The sequence below is a fragment of the Stegodyphus dumicola genome, chromosome 7 (genome assembly GCF_044657685.1).
Source record: "Stegodyphus dumicola isolate Sdum_Otavi_A_Nest chromosome 7, ASM4465768v1".
Classification (NCBI taxonomy): domain Eukaryota; kingdom Metazoa; phylum Arthropoda; class Arachnida; order Araneae; family Eresidae; genus Stegodyphus; species Stegodyphus dumicola.
In genome coordinates this window covers 84,046,013-84,066,436 of record NC_140774.1, presented here as the reverse complement: position 1 = coordinate 84,066,436, position 20,424 = coordinate 84,046,013, and the positions used below count along the sequence as shown (strand labels likewise).

The following is a 20,424-nucleotide window of genomic DNA, read 5'->3' as shown; positions in this document are numbered from 1 at the left end:
CTTGATTGAAGGAACGAATTATTGAAAACATAACCGAAGGTGAAGTAGGTAGAGACCACTATTTGCCTCATAGGCCTGTTTTTGAAGAATCTAGTAAAACTACATGACTAAGACCAGTTTTTGATGCTTCGGCACATGCCAAAGGAGCACTTTCCTTAAATGACTGTCTTGAAAAAGATCCGAACCTAATAGAAATAATTCCAACATTGATGAATCGTTTTCAGAAATATCCTACTGCAGTAATTTCAGACATTGAGAAAGCCTTGTTGCAGATTGGTATAAGAGAGAAGAATAGAGATTATTTACGTTTCTTGTGGAAAGGTGCAGAAGGAGAGAAAACGAAAATTTATAGACATTGTCGCATGGTTTTTGGGCTTAACTGTAGTCCGTTTTTGTTTTTTTGCTGTTGCTTCTTTTTTGCTGTTGTCAAGAGCAACAACAACGAATTTGAAGCTTCCGAAAATAAATTTGATTGAATTTACAGGTGATCCACGAACAACGTTTGAATTTTTAGAATACTCTTAGTAAGGTACACAAAGATCCATTTCTAGATGATCATTTGAAATTCATATATCTGATCCAGGCTACTGCTGCCAAATCGAAAGCACGGGAAATAGTGCAGAGTTTTCCGACAAATAAAGAAAATTATCCGAAAGTCATCGAAGATTTAAAGACCTGTTTTGGACGTGAAGGTATTCTTATACAAGTGTACGTTTGGGATTTATTGAATCTTGTGTTGATAAATAATAGTGCAACCAAAAAAGACTTTATGCTATCATCGTTGTATGACAGTTTGGAAACCAAACTTAAACTAGATAAACTTAAACCCCAACATCTGGAATCCCTTGGTGTGACTGAGGATAAATACGCTAGTGTTATTTTTCCGTTAGCTGAATCTTGCCTGCCCCCCCCAACATCTTATGCGTGTGGGAGATGGAATGGTAGAGCTCGTCACAACAAGGTAAGAGCGATCTTGAATCTATTCTTCTGTTTTTGAAAAATATCTGAAGAGAGAATTAAATTAGCGCGTTTTTCTTTTGATAAAAGTAGAAAATCTAAAAGTTGCATTAATGAGTCTAATATTCCTACTTGTAATTATTTGTATACAGGAGATAAATTTAAAGAAAATGCTCCTATTAAGAAAGTTGAGGAATCTTGTTTATTTTGTGATAAACCACATTTAAGAGAAAAATGTTTTAAAGCTAGCACACTTACATATCAGGATAAAAAAGATTTCATATTTAAGAAGGGTGAGTGTTTACTTTGTTTGAAGGAAAATCACATTTCTCGTAGCTGTAAGTCCAAGGTTAAGTGTTTAATCTGCCAGAAAAGGCATTTGGCAGTAATGTGTCAAGAAGTTCCTTCTCAATTGAGAGACTAAACAAACAGAACCCTAGGCGAAAAATGAGGTCAATGTTTTGGCTAGCAGATCCGCAAGCTCCGATGTTTTATTACAAATATTAATCGTAAGGGTAAAAAATGGCGCCAGGGAAAGGATAGCGAGAGGGATTATTGATATGGGTTGCGAGAGAAGTTATTTAACAAAAGATATTACAGTTTCTTTGAAATGTAACAGTGTTGGTGAAGTGAAATTAGTTCATAAATTATTCGGAGGTGTAGAAACAAAAGAAAAATTGCATTCTAAATATCTAGTTTATTTGAGTAGCCTTGATAATAAATATATATGTAGTGTGCATTATTTAAGTGAATCTGTTCTGATGTAAAGAAAATACCTAAAGGTCCTTGGTTGAAAGAACTTTGTAAATTAAATATTCAGGTGTCAGACATAGAGGGTAATACTCCCAAAAATGAAAGTGACATTAAATTGTTGATAGGTTCTGATATTGCTGGAAAATTATTCACCGGAAATATTAAATGTTTAAAAAGTGGTCCGGTCATGATGGAAACACGTTTTGGATGGATTTTAATGCGTAAAATTCCAGCAAAGGAATCTTCTGGTATAAATGATTCTCTTGCATGCGTTTCTTTATTGCTAAATGAAAGATCAGCAGAAAACACGTGGAAGTTAGACGTTATTGGTATAAGTGGCTCAGTTGAGTCTCAAAAGAAAGCTGAAATTCATGAGGAGACCATGCACTATTTTGAGGAAAATTTGAGTTTGGATTCAGATGGGAGATATGAAACTGCATTGTTTTGGGTACTGGACCCCTCTCGATTGTCTAGAGAAAAACGCCTGACTAAAACACGAAGGAAATTATTAGATTCGAAGAAAATTAAAGTTTACTTATTTGATACTTGATTGAAGGAACGAATTATTGAAAACATAACCGAAGGTGAAGTAGGTAGAGACCACTATTTGCCTCATAGGCCTGTTTTTGAAGAATCTAGTAAAACTACATGAGTAAGACCAGTTTTTGATGCTTCGGCACATGCCAAAGGAGCACTTTCCTTAAATGACTGTCTTGAAAAAGATCCGAACCTAATAGAAATAATTCCAACATTGATGAATCGTTTTCAGAAATATCCTACTGCAGTAATTTCAGACATTGAGAAAGCCTTGTTGCAGATTGGTATAAGAGAGAAGAATAGAGATTATTTATGTTTCTTGTGGAAAGGTGCAGAAGGAGAGAAAACGAAAATTTATAGACATTGTCGCATGGTTTTTGGGCTTAATTGTAGTCCGTTTTTGTTAGCCGCTATGTTAAACTATCATTTAAATCGTTCTCCAGATCAGTTTGCAGCTACAGCCAATATTTTGAAGGAGTGCTTCTATGATGATAATTGTCTGACTAGTTTTAAGAATGTTGAAGAATTTAATAGATTTGTACTACAATCGAGAATGTTATTGTCAGTGGCAAAGTTTAATCTTAGAGGATGGCAGTCAAATTGTGAAACCGAAATAGTTTACAACTCTAAATTAGATACACTCGTTTGTGTTTTAGGATTAAGCTGGGATTTGACGAATGATACTCTTTTCTGTAAAATTGTGTCACTAAAGAAAGAGAAGATTATCACGAGTAAATAAACACTTCTTTCTTGTGCACATAAGTTATTTGACCCAGTAGGCTTCATTTCTCCCAATACCCTGTTCCCTACGTTGATATTGCAAGAGTGCTGGAAATTACACTTAAATTGGGATAAAAAATTGCTCGAACATTTAGAAAAGAAGTCCTTGAAATGGGTAAAAGAACTGAAACTGCTGTCTGATGTCAAAATTCGTAGATGGCTGAATATTGACAGATCGGTTAACGAAGATGTGAGTCTTCATATTTTCAGTGATGCCAGCAAGCATGCCTGAATTTTCTTAAGAGTGAAGAAAAAGGTTTACCTAAATTTTGTGCAAGCACGCACTAGAGTTGCACCTTTAAAGAATACATCTATTCCTCATTTGGAATTATTGTCCTGCTCAATCGGAGTACGGTTGGGACGTGTGGTCTTTTCAGATTTGAACATGCCAAATTTAAGAACGTTCTTCTCGACTGACTCAACAACTGCTTTGTGCTTGATCCAGCGAGACGTACGATGGGGAACTTTCGTTTGGAACTGTGTCCAAGAAATCAGAACACTTTCAAAAATAGAAGTTTGGCAATACATCCCTTTGGAGCTGAATGCAGCCGATCTTCCTTCTAGAGGCTGTTCAGTTAAACAGTTTTTACTGTCAAAATGGTGGGACGGCACATCATGGCTGTTAGAACCAGAATCGTCATGGTCAAAAAGCCCCGATTTGCCAGATGAAGAGATCATAAATTCAGAAAGACGTAACTCAGTATTGACAGCTCTTAACAAAGATTCTAAACCTGACAATTGGTATAACAGGTACTTTTCATCTATAAAGAAAATTGTACACATGTTAGGTTGGATTCTTAGGTTTTACTTTTAATTGCGAAGAATTACAAATGAAACCTCCAAAATTTTGTCAGTTTCGGAAAATGAAAGAGCTGAGATAACTCTCATGTTATTGATTCAAAGAGAATGATTTAAGGGTGTGAACGATGATAAAATTTAAGACTTCAGACCTATAGTTGATCGTGATGGTTTGATCACATTTTAACCTCTCCAGGCAGGTGAAATTGTTCTATTGGAAGATAACAAGAAACATGCTTTTTGGAACCTGGTGCATGTGGTAAAGCTGATACCAGGTCGTGATGGGCAAATAAGACTTGCTCTCATGAAAACAGAGACTTCAGAATTTCTAAGACCAGTACAAAGACTGTACAGACTTGAGCTGGATAATCCAGTCCAAAAGGATATGACTGAAAATATTCTTATGACTACCAGCAGTGGTAAAACTGTGAAACCAGTGATATGTCTATGAAATGTTTTGTATTTGTTTGAATACTTTTTATAATAATTTGATTTATTTTTTATTGTTCTATGTTTAGTATTATCTGTTAGTATGTCTAGAAAATTATGGAATGCTGCATCTCCAGGTAATTCGTATTTCAATTTAATTAGAACATCTTCGTAGGCATAATTTTATACTGTACTATTATGCATATTGTACTTAACAGATGTTTGAATTTACCTCCCAGTAAATTCACGTGGGAGGAATATGTAGCAAATAGTTTATCCAACAGATGGCAGTATCTACCAAGTTCCTTTGGTAATTGACAATGCGTATACGCAACCTGAGTGTAGGAAAAAGTATGTTATTAGACAAGGAGCTTTCGTTAAGAATGCTGCTGCGCACTTTTGCTGTGTAAATAAAAGTATATTTTTGTAGCGCGGATGTTCTTTACTGTCTAATACGAAGCACTAGGTTAGTGCATGAATCTCAGCTGATTCAAAATCCATTTTCAAAACGTGGATCACCACAGGCACATCTCATTTTCTTCCTATCTGATTTTAATGAATATTAATTACTTTCATTTTTGCACATTTACTTGTAACAGATTACTAATGATTATATTATGCTATCATGCAGAGAAAATTAAAGGACTAATAAAAGAAAAATGTTCTTTATTAACAGACATAATATGACAAGATATTCATTATATGAAAGACATTTTTCATTAAAAACTGGCTTTTTGCTTAGTCCTTAACATATTGCCATCATACAGAGAAAAATTCAAGGACTAATAAAACAAAAATGTACATGAAATAGAACACATATAAAATAAAATCAATTTAATCAGGGGTGATTGGGACCTCATTAAAAAAGTCCTGAAAACTACAGAAGTGTAAAAAATCTGATATAGTTTTAGATAACTCTGAATATTCCCATGTTACATATACATACAACATTTTCAAACAATTTCATTATGAAACAGAAGTATAATTTTACAAATTTAGTAAAAATTAATTTATGTTTCACTACATTATTTCACAAAGTTATTTACCTTTCCGATTTCTCAAAAATTTAAACAATAATAGCTTAATTTATCTTGACTTTTTGGGGAGGTTCAAGTCATGAAAATTGCTGCATTTATATTTTCTTAATTAACAGATATAACATAACAAGATAGACATTACATGCAATATATTTTGCAGTAAACACTGGGTTTTTGCTTAGTCCTTAGTATATTAGATTAGAAGCTGAAGTATGCATATTAGCAAGTGTTGGAGATGAGGAACACCTAAAAGAAAGTTAACAGTTCATGAAAAATTGAGAATGCTGGTCTTCAGAGGGATTTTTCTAAACCAAAAATTTCATATGTATTTTTGTTTAAAGAGAATAAATAATATTTCACAGCTTGCCAGTATCTAGGCTATCAATTTTGAAAAATAATATGCAGTCTATCTAAATATTACTTCTATAATTAAATTCACTTTAAACATTGGGTCTATGGAAGCAAGTTAAAAAAGAAATTTAATCAGTTTGCTGATGCATTCAATGACAGCATTTGTTTTCCACCTTTTTTCAGTCTGAATACTTCAGCCTTAAAGTTCGCTATTTCTGCAAGACAAATGTCTTAAATTTATGTTATCTCTGAATCATTGTTATCACTTGTTTTGAACAAAATTTAAGAAAAGTGATGAATCTATATTTTATAAATCTGGAAATTCCAGATTTTGGTTAAAAAAAAAAAAAAAAAAAAAAAAAAAAAAAGAAAGAAAGAGGAATTCCGGCTGTATCTTGACCAAACTACTCCTGTTTAAGCCACTCATGACCATTGTCCCATATTGAAAACAGAACGATTTATTTGAATTTTTAAATGCCAGTAGATGGCACTAAATGGTAATGGTTTTCACATCAGTTGAGTCATACATCTCTTCACCTTTGTGTATGGGCATCAGTTTCTGTTCTGTGCTTCTGGTTTTGATAGATTTGTTGGTGTAAAACAAACTGGGAATCACAGCTCCTTAAGTTAAAGGGACATCAACGTTTTTGCTTATTTCATTAGGAATTTCATTTCTTTTCTTTTTTTGCTGTTGTTTTTGCTCCTGTTCTTTGCTTTTTTGTTATTAGAATGTGGGGAAGTGCATCCCGCTCAATGTTTTCATTTATGATATTTGCTTTGCTTTTTGTTAGGAGAATGCGAGAAAATGCATTTAGCTGACTATAGCAGGCTTCCGTGATGGAAAAACTCGGACCAGTTACCCTTTCTTATCTTTATTTTAAAACTTAACATAGGCTTTCTTATTTAATTAAAAAGTAACATTATAGCATTATTACAGAAAGGAATCTAAATGATGTGTTGTATTTGCTTGGCAGTTCTCAGAAAAAAGCTATCTTTGCCCTGAGTATCAATCCTCATTTTGAATTATTCCACACACAGCAGAATTTTTAAACTGAAATTTAATTACCGTATTTGATGGCATATAAGACACACTTTTTTTCTTAAATTTGGTCTCAAAAACGTTACCTGCGTCTTATATGTGAAGGTAATTGCATTCAATAATTGTTTATTTGGCTTTTACGAAACGTGAGAACTAAAAGAAACCACACTATTGAAACTTTTTTCCTTGTGTGTGGCCGTCTAAATAAGGGTGCGTCTTATATGCCGTCAAATACGGTACTTACAGATAATTATTGCTCAGTTTCTTTAACATTTTGCATTTATAATTTTGTTTTTATGTATATAGGTATAATTTTAGTATTTTCACGTTTTTCATTTATTTTTTATTAATGTGAGATTCTTTATATTAATATATATTAAAATTAGTATATTAAATAAGTAACTTTAAAAACTGAGGTCATTAAATTAAAATGCTGATTTTATATGAATTTTTTTGGGATGAGGGTTCGGTCCCGTGACTGAACTTCGTTCTCTGCATGCTGGTCCTCAAGTACGTGGCTATTATTTTAAACACTTTGTATTTCTGGTATTTTGCTCAATTTATTTGTGATAATATTTTAACATTTAGCAACATAACAGAAATAGTTATCAGACATGTTTCAGAAAGAGCTAAACTAATTTGCAAAACATTTGCTATTCTAGTAGCTTATAGAAGCATACAGCTTTTTTTTTATGGAGTACCCTGACTATCCAAGCATTCAACTAACCAGAAAGCATATGAAGTACTTTAGAATTTTACAAAAATTTTTTCTTCTGAAAAAATTAAGTAAGTGAGAGATTTATAACAATATTATGAAGCTTGTTGTCATAAAACAGTGCATTTTAATGTTAAAAATGGATAAGCAGGATTAAAGAATTAAAGATTTTCCCCCTCTCCTGTCTTGGGTTGTCAGTGGTCATTTACATATGCTCTTCTTTTCAAACGTTTTATGCCAGTAATTTTCCTCATGCATGCATTGTTCCAACTCTGTTTATAATTTTTCAATGTATCAATCAATTTCTGCAAAGAAAAAAAATGGGTGCTGCCATTCGAAAATTTCAATACATTTTCACTGTAACCATAACTGTAAGAGCTATATTGTTTTAAATCAACACAATCTTGAGCGCATATCTTCAAATAACAATACGTGCTATTTTATTTCTATTGCTTGAGCAAACAGGCCAATATGGATCCATATATTGTGAAAGTTTTTCTAATGACCACCACGTATACACACACACACACACACACACACACACATATATATATATATATATATAAAACTTTTTGCCACACCTTCCTTTGAATTTAATAAAAAGTCAAAACAGACTTACCAAAATTTGGTAGAGAAATCAGCTTTCCAGTTTTTGTTGGATATGATCCAGTGAACATTTTAGGAATGATAGATTTGCTGAGTAATAATTTCAGCTGTTTCTTCATTCCTTTAATTTGGCGACACTTGGCAGCACACTCTCTTTCATCACCGAGATCATTCAATCTTAGAAAAACCTAATTAAGGATATAATTTTCCTATACCAAATAGCACACTCACTTATAATGCCACAATGCAGCAACAGGTATGAATGAAAAATATGGATAGTAAAATATCATGCAATTTATACTACTTTTTTACAGATATACTTTGCTATTTATTTCGTTGAGATATATTATTAACTGAGATAATTCAATCAACCTGAAATGCAAATTAAAAAGTTATTAATTTTATATGATAAGTTAAACAATACTAAAATCTGCTTATATATAAAACAACCTGAATTTGAGATTTTTTATTATACACAATCAAAAGCTTAAATTATTAAAATATAACCTATAATTCTTAGACTATAACAAAGAATTTTATCTGACAGTTTAGTAGTGAACTGTTTTACTTTTAATCTCTAATTCCTAATGTATAAGATTTTAATATCCAAATTGCTTTACAATACTCTTTATATAAAATTTATGGTCCACGATTGAATAATTAATTATACTCACCTAAGAAAATATGAACTAGATTAGCAATTCCAATCAAACAAACTGTGAAAATTTTAAGCATGGCATTGTTTGAAGTTTTAAGTTATACATGAGGCATTGTGAGCTACAACATTGTTGTTTCATATGGCTTTTTTAGAAATCAATCCATTTACACCAGGGTGAAAAAAAGGATCAAAATTACATCACGAAAATGTTAAAAACATTAAGAATTAGAACACTAAAATCTTTACAGAGCAGACCAAAAAATTAAGACATAAAAATTTCACAATTAAAATCTTAAAATGTCCTCAGTGATTAGAGGCGAAACTACTGAGTGATAAGATCCCTGGCCATCCAATACAGTTGGAGAACATCACCACTATGTTGTAATTTAGGGTCAAGGTTCGGACAGCTGAGCAAAGGCTGCTTATTCATAGTGTCTGATAACATTGGCTATCAGTCAGTATGCCTATTCTGCTGTGATGTTTGGTTAAGCAGTTGTGCCATGCACACAGTCTGAAATTAGCCACAGCCTCTCTACATAGCCTGCGACTGAACTCATTCCAGGCATTCTCCCAGAGTTTACCATTTGATTTAATTGATAGTTCTCTGTTGTAAGCTGACATTAGATTCTCTCAAATACTTCTAAGGGAATTCAAAGGAATGGAAGTCTGTTCAATAAATAATTCCATACCCCTCTTTTCCAAGAGATCTGCTTTAATTTACCATCAATATCTATGTTAAGCAGTCATGTCCTGCACAGAGTTTGAAATTAACCACAGCCTCTCTCTCTACGTGGCCTGCGACTGATAGTTCTGTATTTTCTCTCAAATACTTCTTCTAAGGGAATACAAAGGAATGGAACTCTGTTCAATAAATAATTCCATACCTCTCTTTGACTAGAGATCTGCTTTTCATTACCATCAATATCTATGTTAAGTAGTTATGCATTGCACACAGTCTGAAATTAGCCACAGCCACTCTACATGGCCTCCGACTAAACTCATTTCAGGCATTCCCCCAGAGTTTACCATTTCATTTAATTGATAGTTCTGTGTTGTAAGCTGACATAAGATTCTCTCGAATACTTCTTCTAAGGAAATCTAAAGGAATGGAACTCTGTTCAATAAATAATTCCATACCCCTCACCATCAATATCTATATGGGATGGTATCAAATCAAATTCTACTGTTTTATCTTTCCTATTTAGCTCCCTGGCATCTAGTTTTATTTTTGACACAACAGGAAGCTCAGAGCAGTGTTGGAGAGCTATTGCCTCTATGGCCAACTTAGAATCAACAAGAACGATGGCCTTTGTAAAAAAACTCTATTCTAGATTTCATATTAGACACAGCCAAAAAGATCACATAAACTTCTGCATCAAAGTTTTAAAAATGTTCTCCCACTGGGGCATACCGTGAAAGCAGTTTACAATATACACCTGAGCCAGCAGTATTATTTGTTCTAGAGCCATCTGCAAATACACATATCCATTCTGATTCAGAATAGTTATTGCCCAATAGTGACAAGGCATTTGTTTTTAGAATAATAACTAGTGAGGCATTTTTTCTATTTTCACCCAGTTTTAGATTATAGGGTATCTAAAACTGGGTGAAAAGTATCTAAAACTTAGTATCCAAAAACTCCAGTAGGTCTACAAGTATATTAGTATTTTCAACGGGAATACTGAGGTTTAAATTGTCCAAAAAGCCTTTACAAATCTCAAATGGAAAAATCTGAGTTCTGAGTATGCCCACCTATCTATTTTGCATCCAATTTGCCTGCCGAGATGAGTTCAAGCTAGCAATTGTATAAACTGCCTGTTTCTTTATCTCAATAGCAATGGGAGGGTTTGAAGTACAGAACTGTAAAGGTGCTATTGGAGTTGACACTACTGCTCCTGTGATCAAGCCGAAAGCTTTACTCTGGGCTCTCTCCACGACTTCCAACTTGGTCTGTATAGCTGAAACCAGAATTTCACTGGCATATTTAAGAACTGGTTTTATATAGGTGTTGTAAGTGAGATTTAGAGTGTCCTGGATACAGCCCCATTTTGCACTGGACAGTCTCTTTAAGATAGGCAATCTTTTTTCAAAACTAATCACAAAATGTCTAATATGCTCCAAAAAAATTTAACTTAATGTCAATTATAACCTCAAGGTATTTTGTCCTGCAACTTAGTTTTGTGTTATTCAAATACAGATCAAAGTCAGGTTCTAAAAAACGGACACATTGTTTTTGATATATTGATGATCATGTGATTGTCCACTGTCCAACACTGAAGGGTCATATTACTCTCAAGTTGCTGTTTCTGCTTTTGATAGTGTGAACTACAACATTTCTGACATTAGAACAGTCACAGAATAAAAGGTTAGGCACTCAGGATGAGAGAAAACAATAAAAAGTTCATGACAGAAATCATTACAACAAAATATATAAAAACATTACTGAGAGTTCAACACTATAGCTGCTGAATAATTCAATAAAACTGTACATTTAATTATAATATTTAAACAGTATATCCTAAAATGTGGTACTTGCCTATTACCCCGTAGAGCATGAAACTGTCATCAGGTGGCACGATTTAGAGCCAGTCATGAATAAGCATGATGTAACATAACATCTGAGCTTTTGTCTGACGTAACCTCAAATGATTCTTACTACGCCACCTTTCGTTTTATGAACAGGGAAATAAATCAGTTATTATTGCAGTATTTTTTCTTGCATTTAGAAAGGTAATGAACTTGAAGGCTGCAGAATAACATTTGTGACTGCATTCCAATTCATTTATAGCAGATCAAGAGAATTAATACCTATTAAATGGAAAAAAGAACAGTTGGATATGATCAACAAAAGAGTAATAGATTGGAATAATTACCTGCAGGAAGTTTGCCTTCAAAGCATTCCAAACAGAGCTTCTGGTAAAATCGAAAGGCTTAATAAAATAGTAGACAGACGAAAGCCTTTTTTACAAAGAACTAAAATGTGGGTCAAATACTCAAGCAGCAATACATAAATAGCAGAGGCTATTGGGTGGATTGCACAGAGAAACTGATGAACATTGTATTGAAAGCGTTAGAGATAGAAATGCATCTCAGAATAGTACTATCACTGGCAACTTTCATGGTTTGTATCCAACTTTCATAGTTGATGGGATAATATGCAAGTACCTAAAATACATTTTGGAAAGCAGGTAGCTAAAATTACTTCAGCTAGGAAAATATAGTTTATCAAAATATGACTTAAGAATAAGTAAATCATTATTGATCAAGAAAACAAATGACATCAAATAGAATTTGCTACATTCATATAATAGCATTAATAACATTTCTAAGCAACTTTGAAACTGATATTTTATCTTAATAAACAAAGTTATCTTCATGGGTAACTCATAGGCCAACAAAATCAGGCAGAATTTCAGAATAAAATTGCAAAAATAATTATTTTTCATATTGTCATAACAATAAGCTACTTGAAACATTCCTCTGCTTGGAAAAAAGTTCAATGAAATTTCGCATTCCTGAGACAAGATCAATCATACCCTAGATTCAAGCAGGACCTTCAATAACATTTCAAGGTCATGCAAAAGTGAAGGAGATAAAATATTACTACGTATGGTTAGGCATATATGGAATGCTGCTTTTTGGGAGGAAACATATGATGCAAACATAATTTACAAGTGGTATAAATCATTTGTAGAAAATTTTATTGTTTATCTATATTGGAAATTGAGATTTGCTACACAGTAAAGAACCTGCTCCACTTTTTCAAGACAATGCAAGACCATATAGAGCTTCATTTTAACCATCCGAAAAGGGAACAGTTTGATATTCATCACAACAGTAATCATGGATTAGATAACCACATTGAAAATATTTTTCAGAGATAAAATATTCTTTTGGCTCTTTCAGCTGCATTTATTCATAACCCACAGTGAATGATACGAAATGAGTGATATGAAAATACTGATTGAGTTGCCATTTAATGCATCACCCTTTTTTTGCAAGTAAAATCTTTCAGCTATAGAATGAGGAGATTGACTATATAACAGAACAGAAGTTACATAATTTTCAAATTAAAAAGGATACAGATTCTCTTCATCAATGTCTATATCCATTTCCTTCGCAGCATTCATGAACCATCTATTCTGAGCAGTAAGTCTCTTCATTCTGTGTTCTAATTTATCTATAGCATGCACAAGGGTTATTCTGTCTCTGACTGCCTTTAAGATGCTATGATCAACAGGAAACTGTGGTAAAGCCTTGTCTAGAAGTCATAAGAAAATAATATTTAAAATATGAATGATCAAGTCACTAATTATACATCTCAGATTAAATTTTGAAAATAGCATATTATTAAAGGCAGTAATTGATAATACTGCCTTTAATAATATGCTAATTAAAAGTTGAACACAATTTAATTGTTAAATACTGAAAAAAATTCAACCTTTTGAGGCACATATGATTTCAAGTGAAAAGGCTCTGTATATCATAGAAAAATGGATAGTCTTTCTCTTCCATGACACATACACTGATGAGATATATGATATCACTGAGTTACTTAGCATAGCATAAAGAGGCTTCAAATACACTTTCTCATAAATCTAAAGTATGTAACTTTCCACACTATTGCACAATATATTAAAAAACATCCTGTTAAGGATTGCAATATAATTTTAACCCTCATAAAAACTAACAATGAAAAAAATCACTCAGTACACTTTTCATGAATTTAAAAATTCCCAAGTAAGTACAATTCGACAATACACCAAGAATTGTTGTTCCTGGCCAAAAATGCTTCACTAAAATATTTCTGGCTTTACTATCTCACATTCTAAGCTACCACTGAGTAAAAAAAGGTATTTGAAATCAGAACCTGATGATTAGCTTCCCCTTTTCACAATACCTATTATTCCATTTAATATTTGCCCTCACTTTATTAAGTCATATATATTTCATGCCTTTAGAAAGTTTTCATTAAAGTTATGAAATTATTCCCTCCTTTTTTTCAAAATTTATGTAATTCAAATGTACAGGATTATTGTAAAATAAGTGTACAGTTTCAGTAATTTATTAATAGCTGAAAAATAAAAAAAAGGAAATTGAAGATGTGTATGCATGCAAATATGAAGTGTTTTCTGCATTCTATGTGGTAATGCAAGAGAAACCATATGTCTATATAAATCTATAAGTCTCATGATCTTTAATAACTATTATATATGAGTGATAATTCGTTTCAGTCTTTTAAGTACCACACAAATACAGAAAGGGTGTTAAGGACCCTTTTATTTAACTAAGATAAAAAAGAAACAGACGGTTTCATGCTTAGAGAAGCCAACAATTATGACTTAAACCAAAGATAATGGAATAACTAATACAAACAAATTAGCCTAATGGATGCACAAATAGAATAACACACAAGCAGACCCTGACCTAAACTTAACAAGCCTAAAGTTGGGAATAATGCAGAGCTGCAGAACACTAGCAATCAAAGTAGCAACGTGGCCTTCAGGCAAGCAAAATGTGCCTGTGAAGCAGAATTATTCTACTCTCTAAAACCTTCATTAAACTCTCTCTCTTTTCTACCTCATTTGAATAACACAAGAACTAGAAATTTACATTCTGGCAGGAACATGGAAATGAGGGAGATAGGAAAGATAATTACCATATTTGACGGCATATCAGACGCACCCTTATTTAAAAGGCCACACACATATAGATGTAGAAAGTTATGTGTGTCTAGATCTTTATCCAGGCTAAAAATAGCATTCAGTATTGAAAGTTAACCTGTGTTCTTCACGTATAAGACGCAGGTAACTTTTTTGAGACCAAATTTAGGAAAAAAAGTGCGTCTTATATGCCGTCAAATACGGTAATAATTTTAAAGAATTGTATTAATTTTTAAAAAGTGAAATTTGATGATTTCATAAACAAAAATTCTTTTGTATTTTCTGCATCATAGTTACATTCTTTATTAATATAATATTCTGAAAAATTAAAACTGAAAGGTATAGTGTAAAAGGATGCTAAATGAGCAATGTATTCTGAAGAAAATTGGGTTCCTTTATCACGTTTTCAAGCATATTTTGAATAATTAAAACTTAAATTGACTTTTATGTAATAACATTTTAAGGTAATAAGAAATATATAATACTGATTAAAAATTATTGTCCTGTAAATAATTTTTATTGCTTTTTAAAAGAATATATATATATATTTTATAATTTTAAATCTGATTAAAAAAGGTAGTAACTACTATAAATGAAATTCATTTTAATGTGCTTCTGCAATCAATTATTCATTGAGTAGTTTCTCTTCATGATTGATTAAAATTTTGTTGTTTTTCATTTGTATTTTTAGACTGAACTTCTAGCTTATCACTGGACAACATTCATTTTGAAAGAACAGGTAAAGATTTCAAATTTGAATAGTTGTGAATTGCCTTATTAGTATCTTCCTCCCCTTTCATTTGCACTTAGACTCATTGTAAACTAAACTCTTTGCATATCTTAGCCATCCCCCCATGTAAAACATTAAAAATGAAATTATTTTCATTAAAAACTTAAACCTCTATTAATGTTTTATATTTAATCCTATTGTTATATAATTGTTTCTAATTATATATGTATATATATATAAATGGTTTTTTATTTTTATAGTGTGAGCTGCTGCAATTACTTCTTTTGTATTATAAAGATATTGAGCCTACCATTTCGGGTGTTCAAAAAATGCTATTGCTATTCCAGGTACAGATTACTGATAAAATGTCTGTAAATATGCTTTTAAGATGAATATTGATCTGATTTATAATAATAATTTATTGATGTGATTAATAATTTTATTCTCCTGAATTCTCCTTTTGTTTTCTTTTTTAATTTTTTTTTATTAGCATTGGAAAAAGGAGGATTCAGGAGAATGAAATTATTAATTTATTAAACTCATATCAATTAGTGTTGAAATTTACAATTTCAATACACTTCAGTCTTGCAGTTTCAATCTTTTTACACTTTTCTTGATAATTACAATATTATTTAGTTTCTAAAACACAGTTTTCTCATATTTAATTCATAAAAATGAGATACGTTTTAGGATCAGTGGCATCTCAGTATTGTAATTTTTCTAATTTTGACAATATGTAAGGTTTGTTTTTGTGTTATGGAAAACACACACACACACACACACACACACACACACAAAAAAAAAAAAAAAGTGCAGATTTTATTGAAAGGCAGTCAAAGGAAATGGTATACAAAATGGACCCAACTTACTCTTCAGATAATTGGCAAAATGCTTGTGACATAATATATCACATGTTAAGTCAATTGTCTTGTAGATTTTGAAGAGTAATCAACCACAGTTCAACAGGATTTGGACCATAATTTTAATGAAGCACCCTGCAACTTCTGTTTGAGTATATTATTGCAAGAAATAATAGCATATGTTTCTTATGAATTATGATTAAGCTAGACGTTTTTATTAATATTTTTCTTAATTAGTTATTATGAATTATGCCACTTCAGAATAAGATGCTAAAATTATCAAGCTGAAAATTTAGACTTATACTTTATAGAATCTCCAAGAGAGACTCTTCAGTTGCACATATCATAGAAGTTTGTTGTAAATGGCATGTATTTTCTCAAAGATATAAATCAACTAGTGTTATAAATTTTTTTCATAAAAGATGATTAAATTGATATTATAAAAGCCAAATGCTATTTGATTCGATTTTTAATTGAATACAATGTTCAGTATTGAAATTTAACCTGTGTCCTTCACATATAAGATACAGGTAACTTTTTTGAGACCAAATTTAGGAAAAAAAGTGTGTCTTATATGCCGTCAAATATGGTATCTTTTTCTTGGGGGCTGGGATGTGTTCACTACATTAAAAAAGATTCAACAAAATTTAATTTACTATAGGGATTTAAAATTAGCTTTGCAGAGCAGGAATGCAGAGCAGGAAATGGCAGGCACTATAGTTTTGATTTTCTGAACCTTACTGATTAAAAAGTTGGCTAAATAAATGACTTCAGTATTTTAAAAAGTAGTCTCCATAGGCCACGTGAAAAGGTTAACATAAAATAACTGGTTAGAAACTAAATGCAAACTCTAGAACATAATAAACAAAATGACCCAAGTCTACAGTGGAAAAGGTATACAATTAGGAGATGCAAATAATTACAGTTTGTATAGAATAGATTTTACTTATTTATGAAAAACTTCAATCAGTAAATCAAACGTGCAAGAGTTGGCATCACTGATGATTGTTTTTGTAGATTTTTTTTTTTTTTTTTTAGTTTCGTTAGAAGGTGTCAATTTGTTTTTTTTTGGATAAATACAATATTGCCCACAATTTTTATTTTTGCACAAATAATTCATACAAAATTATTTTGTAGCAATCTTGATTTCATGCTTGGAAATAATTTAGCTTGATTGAAATTTGGCTTGAAACCTAATTAGATTCCATTTTGCAAAATTCTTAAAACACAAAATGTTTTCTTGATGACAGAGGTGACCATTTTGTTTATCAAGTGATACACTACATAATGATCACTTACATCACAACATGGAATGTTGGCAGAAAAATGTTATACTTCAGCACTCCTTTCAATTTAACCACACTACCTTTCTTGGTGATGTTTTTCATTCTAATCATTGAAACTGTACACTTTTTTTGTAACAACTGTATTATTTTTAACAGGTTCATACTATATCAAGATTAATGAAAAGCTGCATACAGTCATCATTGTTTCGCATATAAATTGCTTTGTGATTAAACTTCTATAATTTATTATCCGTCAAACTCTTCACAGTTTATGTTTTTGATTTTAATACATTTCTCTACTGTTTAATTTCACATCAATTTTAATTGATTTTTATCTTGTATTTTATTATAAAATGTTTAAGACCTTGACTTGACAGGGTTCATACACATTTCTGTGCACACAAATTAAGTACTTTTAAGGACCATTAATGGAAAAAATTAAGGACCTATGAGCAAATGCGAACTGAATAAATTTAATCAAAAATATTATCTATGCCTGAACTTCACTTTTGTAATACCATCCTAAAAATAAAATAGATCCGTAAGTAGGATGCATTATTATTAAACATGAATTAATTGACATAATTATTAATAAGTTTGAGAATAAAATAAACTTTATGAAATTTATCAAGTTAATATACTTTAAGGTTCCAATAAGCCACTAAAGCACCTGTAGGGTTTTCCTCATTTTGCATAACAAATTTATTTTACATAGGTCAATCGGAAAGTTTGTTGCACTACTGCGTAAAAATGTTCCATCTAAGACTATTTGGATGACACTGTGTGGCAACACTTCAGACATGTACTTTTATCATGTGACGTAGTGGCTTTCCCGAGGCAAGTTTAGTTTTTCTGATAATCAGTCGGAAACATGTCTCGACAGCTGCAAATAGCGTCCAAATTGGAAATACGTGCACTGATTCATTTTTTTCTGGGCAAAAAGGTGCAACTGCACAGAAATTTATGGGCAGTTGCATAAAGTGTATGGTGAAAATGCAACGCCACGGCAAGCTATCATGAAACGGTGCAACATGTTTGAGAATGGACGTACAGATATTGACGTCGCTAAGCACGAGGGAAGACCATCAACTGCAACAAATTCGGAAATCACTGCTCGCATGAATTAATGCATTCTTGCAAATAGATGCATAACGATAGACGAAATCTCAAATGAACTGTATATTTTTCCTGGAAGTGTGCATAAAATTATTGCCCATCACCTTAAATTTCGTAAAGTTTGTGCTCAATGGGTGCCACATCTATTGACAGAGGAGCATAAAGGAAAGCGATTTGAAAGTGCATTTGCATTTCTGCAACGTTACCAAACGGAAGGAAATGAGTTTTGGACAAAATTGTGACTGGAGATGAAACCTGGATTCACCACTTTTTACCTGAAACGAAACGCAGCTCGCTCGAGTGGAAACATTGCAGTTCTCCGACACAAACAAAGTGTCGAACTGTTCCATCTGCAGGAAAGGTGATGATGATGCTGTTTTTTGACAGAGAAGGCATGGTGCATACAGAGTTCATGTCGAAGGGTGCTACAATTAATGCATCTTATTGTGAAACACTAAAACGATTGCGGATATCACTCAAAAATCGATGGCCACGTAAACTGTGAAAGGCAAGGTGCTCATGCATGACAATGCAAGACTGCATGCAGCAAAACAAAGGTGCGAACTTTTGAAAAAGGTGGGAAGTGTGGAATCACCCTCCTTATATCCCAGAACTTTCACCTCCTGACTTCTATGTGTTTGGTCCCATGAAACAAGAACTTTCAAAGCAACGATACCATTCGGATGCCGAATTGAAAGCAGGAACCAAACAATGGTTATCGGACATTGGACGGGATTTCATTGGAAGGCATCGAAAAACTTGTACCACGTCTTGACAAATGCTTAAATAACGGAGGTAATTATGTTGAAAAGTAGATTTTGAACGGAACTTTAAGATATAAATAAAGTTATTGTAAAATTTTGCTCCTGTTTTGTTTTTTTAGGCAGTGCAACTAACTTTTTGACTGACCCTTGTAAGTTTGATACCTGTACTAGACTTCTCAACTTCCCCTCACATTCTCTCGCCAGGATGTAAATTTAAAGTTAAGTGAAGTGCTTATTTAAACAGGTGAATCTCTCAACTTATTCAGAGTGTGTTTCGCTAGCCAAGCGCACATTTCGTTGTTATTTTGCTGTTACGCTAGTTTTGCCCTTAACAGATTTAGCATCATGCTGATTAGATTCTTGAGAGTCCACCTCTTAGGTGTAACTTAAGTGCTATCTTGCACTGTTTATTTTAGGTTTGACTTAAACTATATTCTACATTTTAGTTCTCACCGCAAGTTGACGGTGCTTTTCGTAACGCACGAAGACCATGCCTTTCTGTTAACTATTTTGAATTAATAGAGTTATCTTTACCCTTTGTCTGAGTAAGTAGTTTTATTCAGAATTAACCAGGTCATTATAGGGTCTACTCTAGTTTATGTGGAAAAGAAGAGATGGCGTCTATAAGGTGATAAGTTGTAGTTTTATATTACAAGGGGTGATCAAATGAAAAGGTACGAAACGACGTAAAAACGTAACAGTTAAATATTTGCGTATTCTGCCATGAGAGAATTTAGCGATACATTTTGAGATGCTATTGGAATCTCTGACTGGGATCGGAGCATGCGCGGGCAGCGCCCGCATGCGCAGGAGAGAGCAGAGCTCTTATCACAATCGGCGTCCAAACGATGTGGCAGTCCGTATGAGGACAGGATGGCGTTCACGTTGCAAAATTTGACGACTGAGGAGCAGTGAGATGTTATCCGATTTCTGACAGCGGAAGGTGAGAAACCCGCAGCTGTTCATCGCCGGATGGTGACAGTTTACGGGGAGAAATGTGTCTCTGACAAGTCTGTCAGAAAAATGGAGTGCCCGTGTTTGTGCAGGCCATGAGATTGTGGGTGATGATCTGAGACCAGGCCAGGCAAACACTGTCATCACGAGCGATCTTGACAAGGTGGACGACCTAGTGAGAAGTGATCAGCGTGTCACCTTGCGAATGTGACAAATGTGACATTGCGAATGGTGAAAGTGGATGTCAATTGTTCACGACAGGATGCTATATCAGAAGGTGTGTGCCGCTTGGGTTCCGAAGCAGGTCACCAACCAGCAAAAGGAACTGCGTATGGGGCTGGCACTGCAACATTTGTTTCGGTAATTGGGAAGACCCCGCTTCCATGGAGCG

At 32.9% G+C, this 20,424-nt stretch overlaps 1 protein-coding gene across 6 annotated transcripts in view; it reads right to left on the bottom strand.

The window, feature by feature from the left end:
• The window catches only part of LOC118191564 (ATP-dependent RNA helicase DDX24), a 133,488-nt gene that overhangs the window by 12,373 nt on the left and 100,691 nt on the right, over positions 1–20,424 (bottom strand). For 5 of the 6 annotated variants that reach the window (XM_085820539.1, XM_085820542.1, XM_085820543.1 and 2 more), the window contains 2 exons: positions 12,744–12,921; positions 8,016–8,179 (listed from right to left, as the gene is read on the bottom strand). In XM_085820539.1, the coding sequence (XP_085676665.1) occupies positions 8,016–8,179; positions 12,744–12,921 (342 nt within the window). Of the gene's footprint in view, positions 1–4,962; positions 5,538–8,015; positions 8,180–12,743; positions 12,922–20,424 lie in introns of those variants that run through there. The other variant, XM_085820541.1, reaches the window with a different exon arrangement.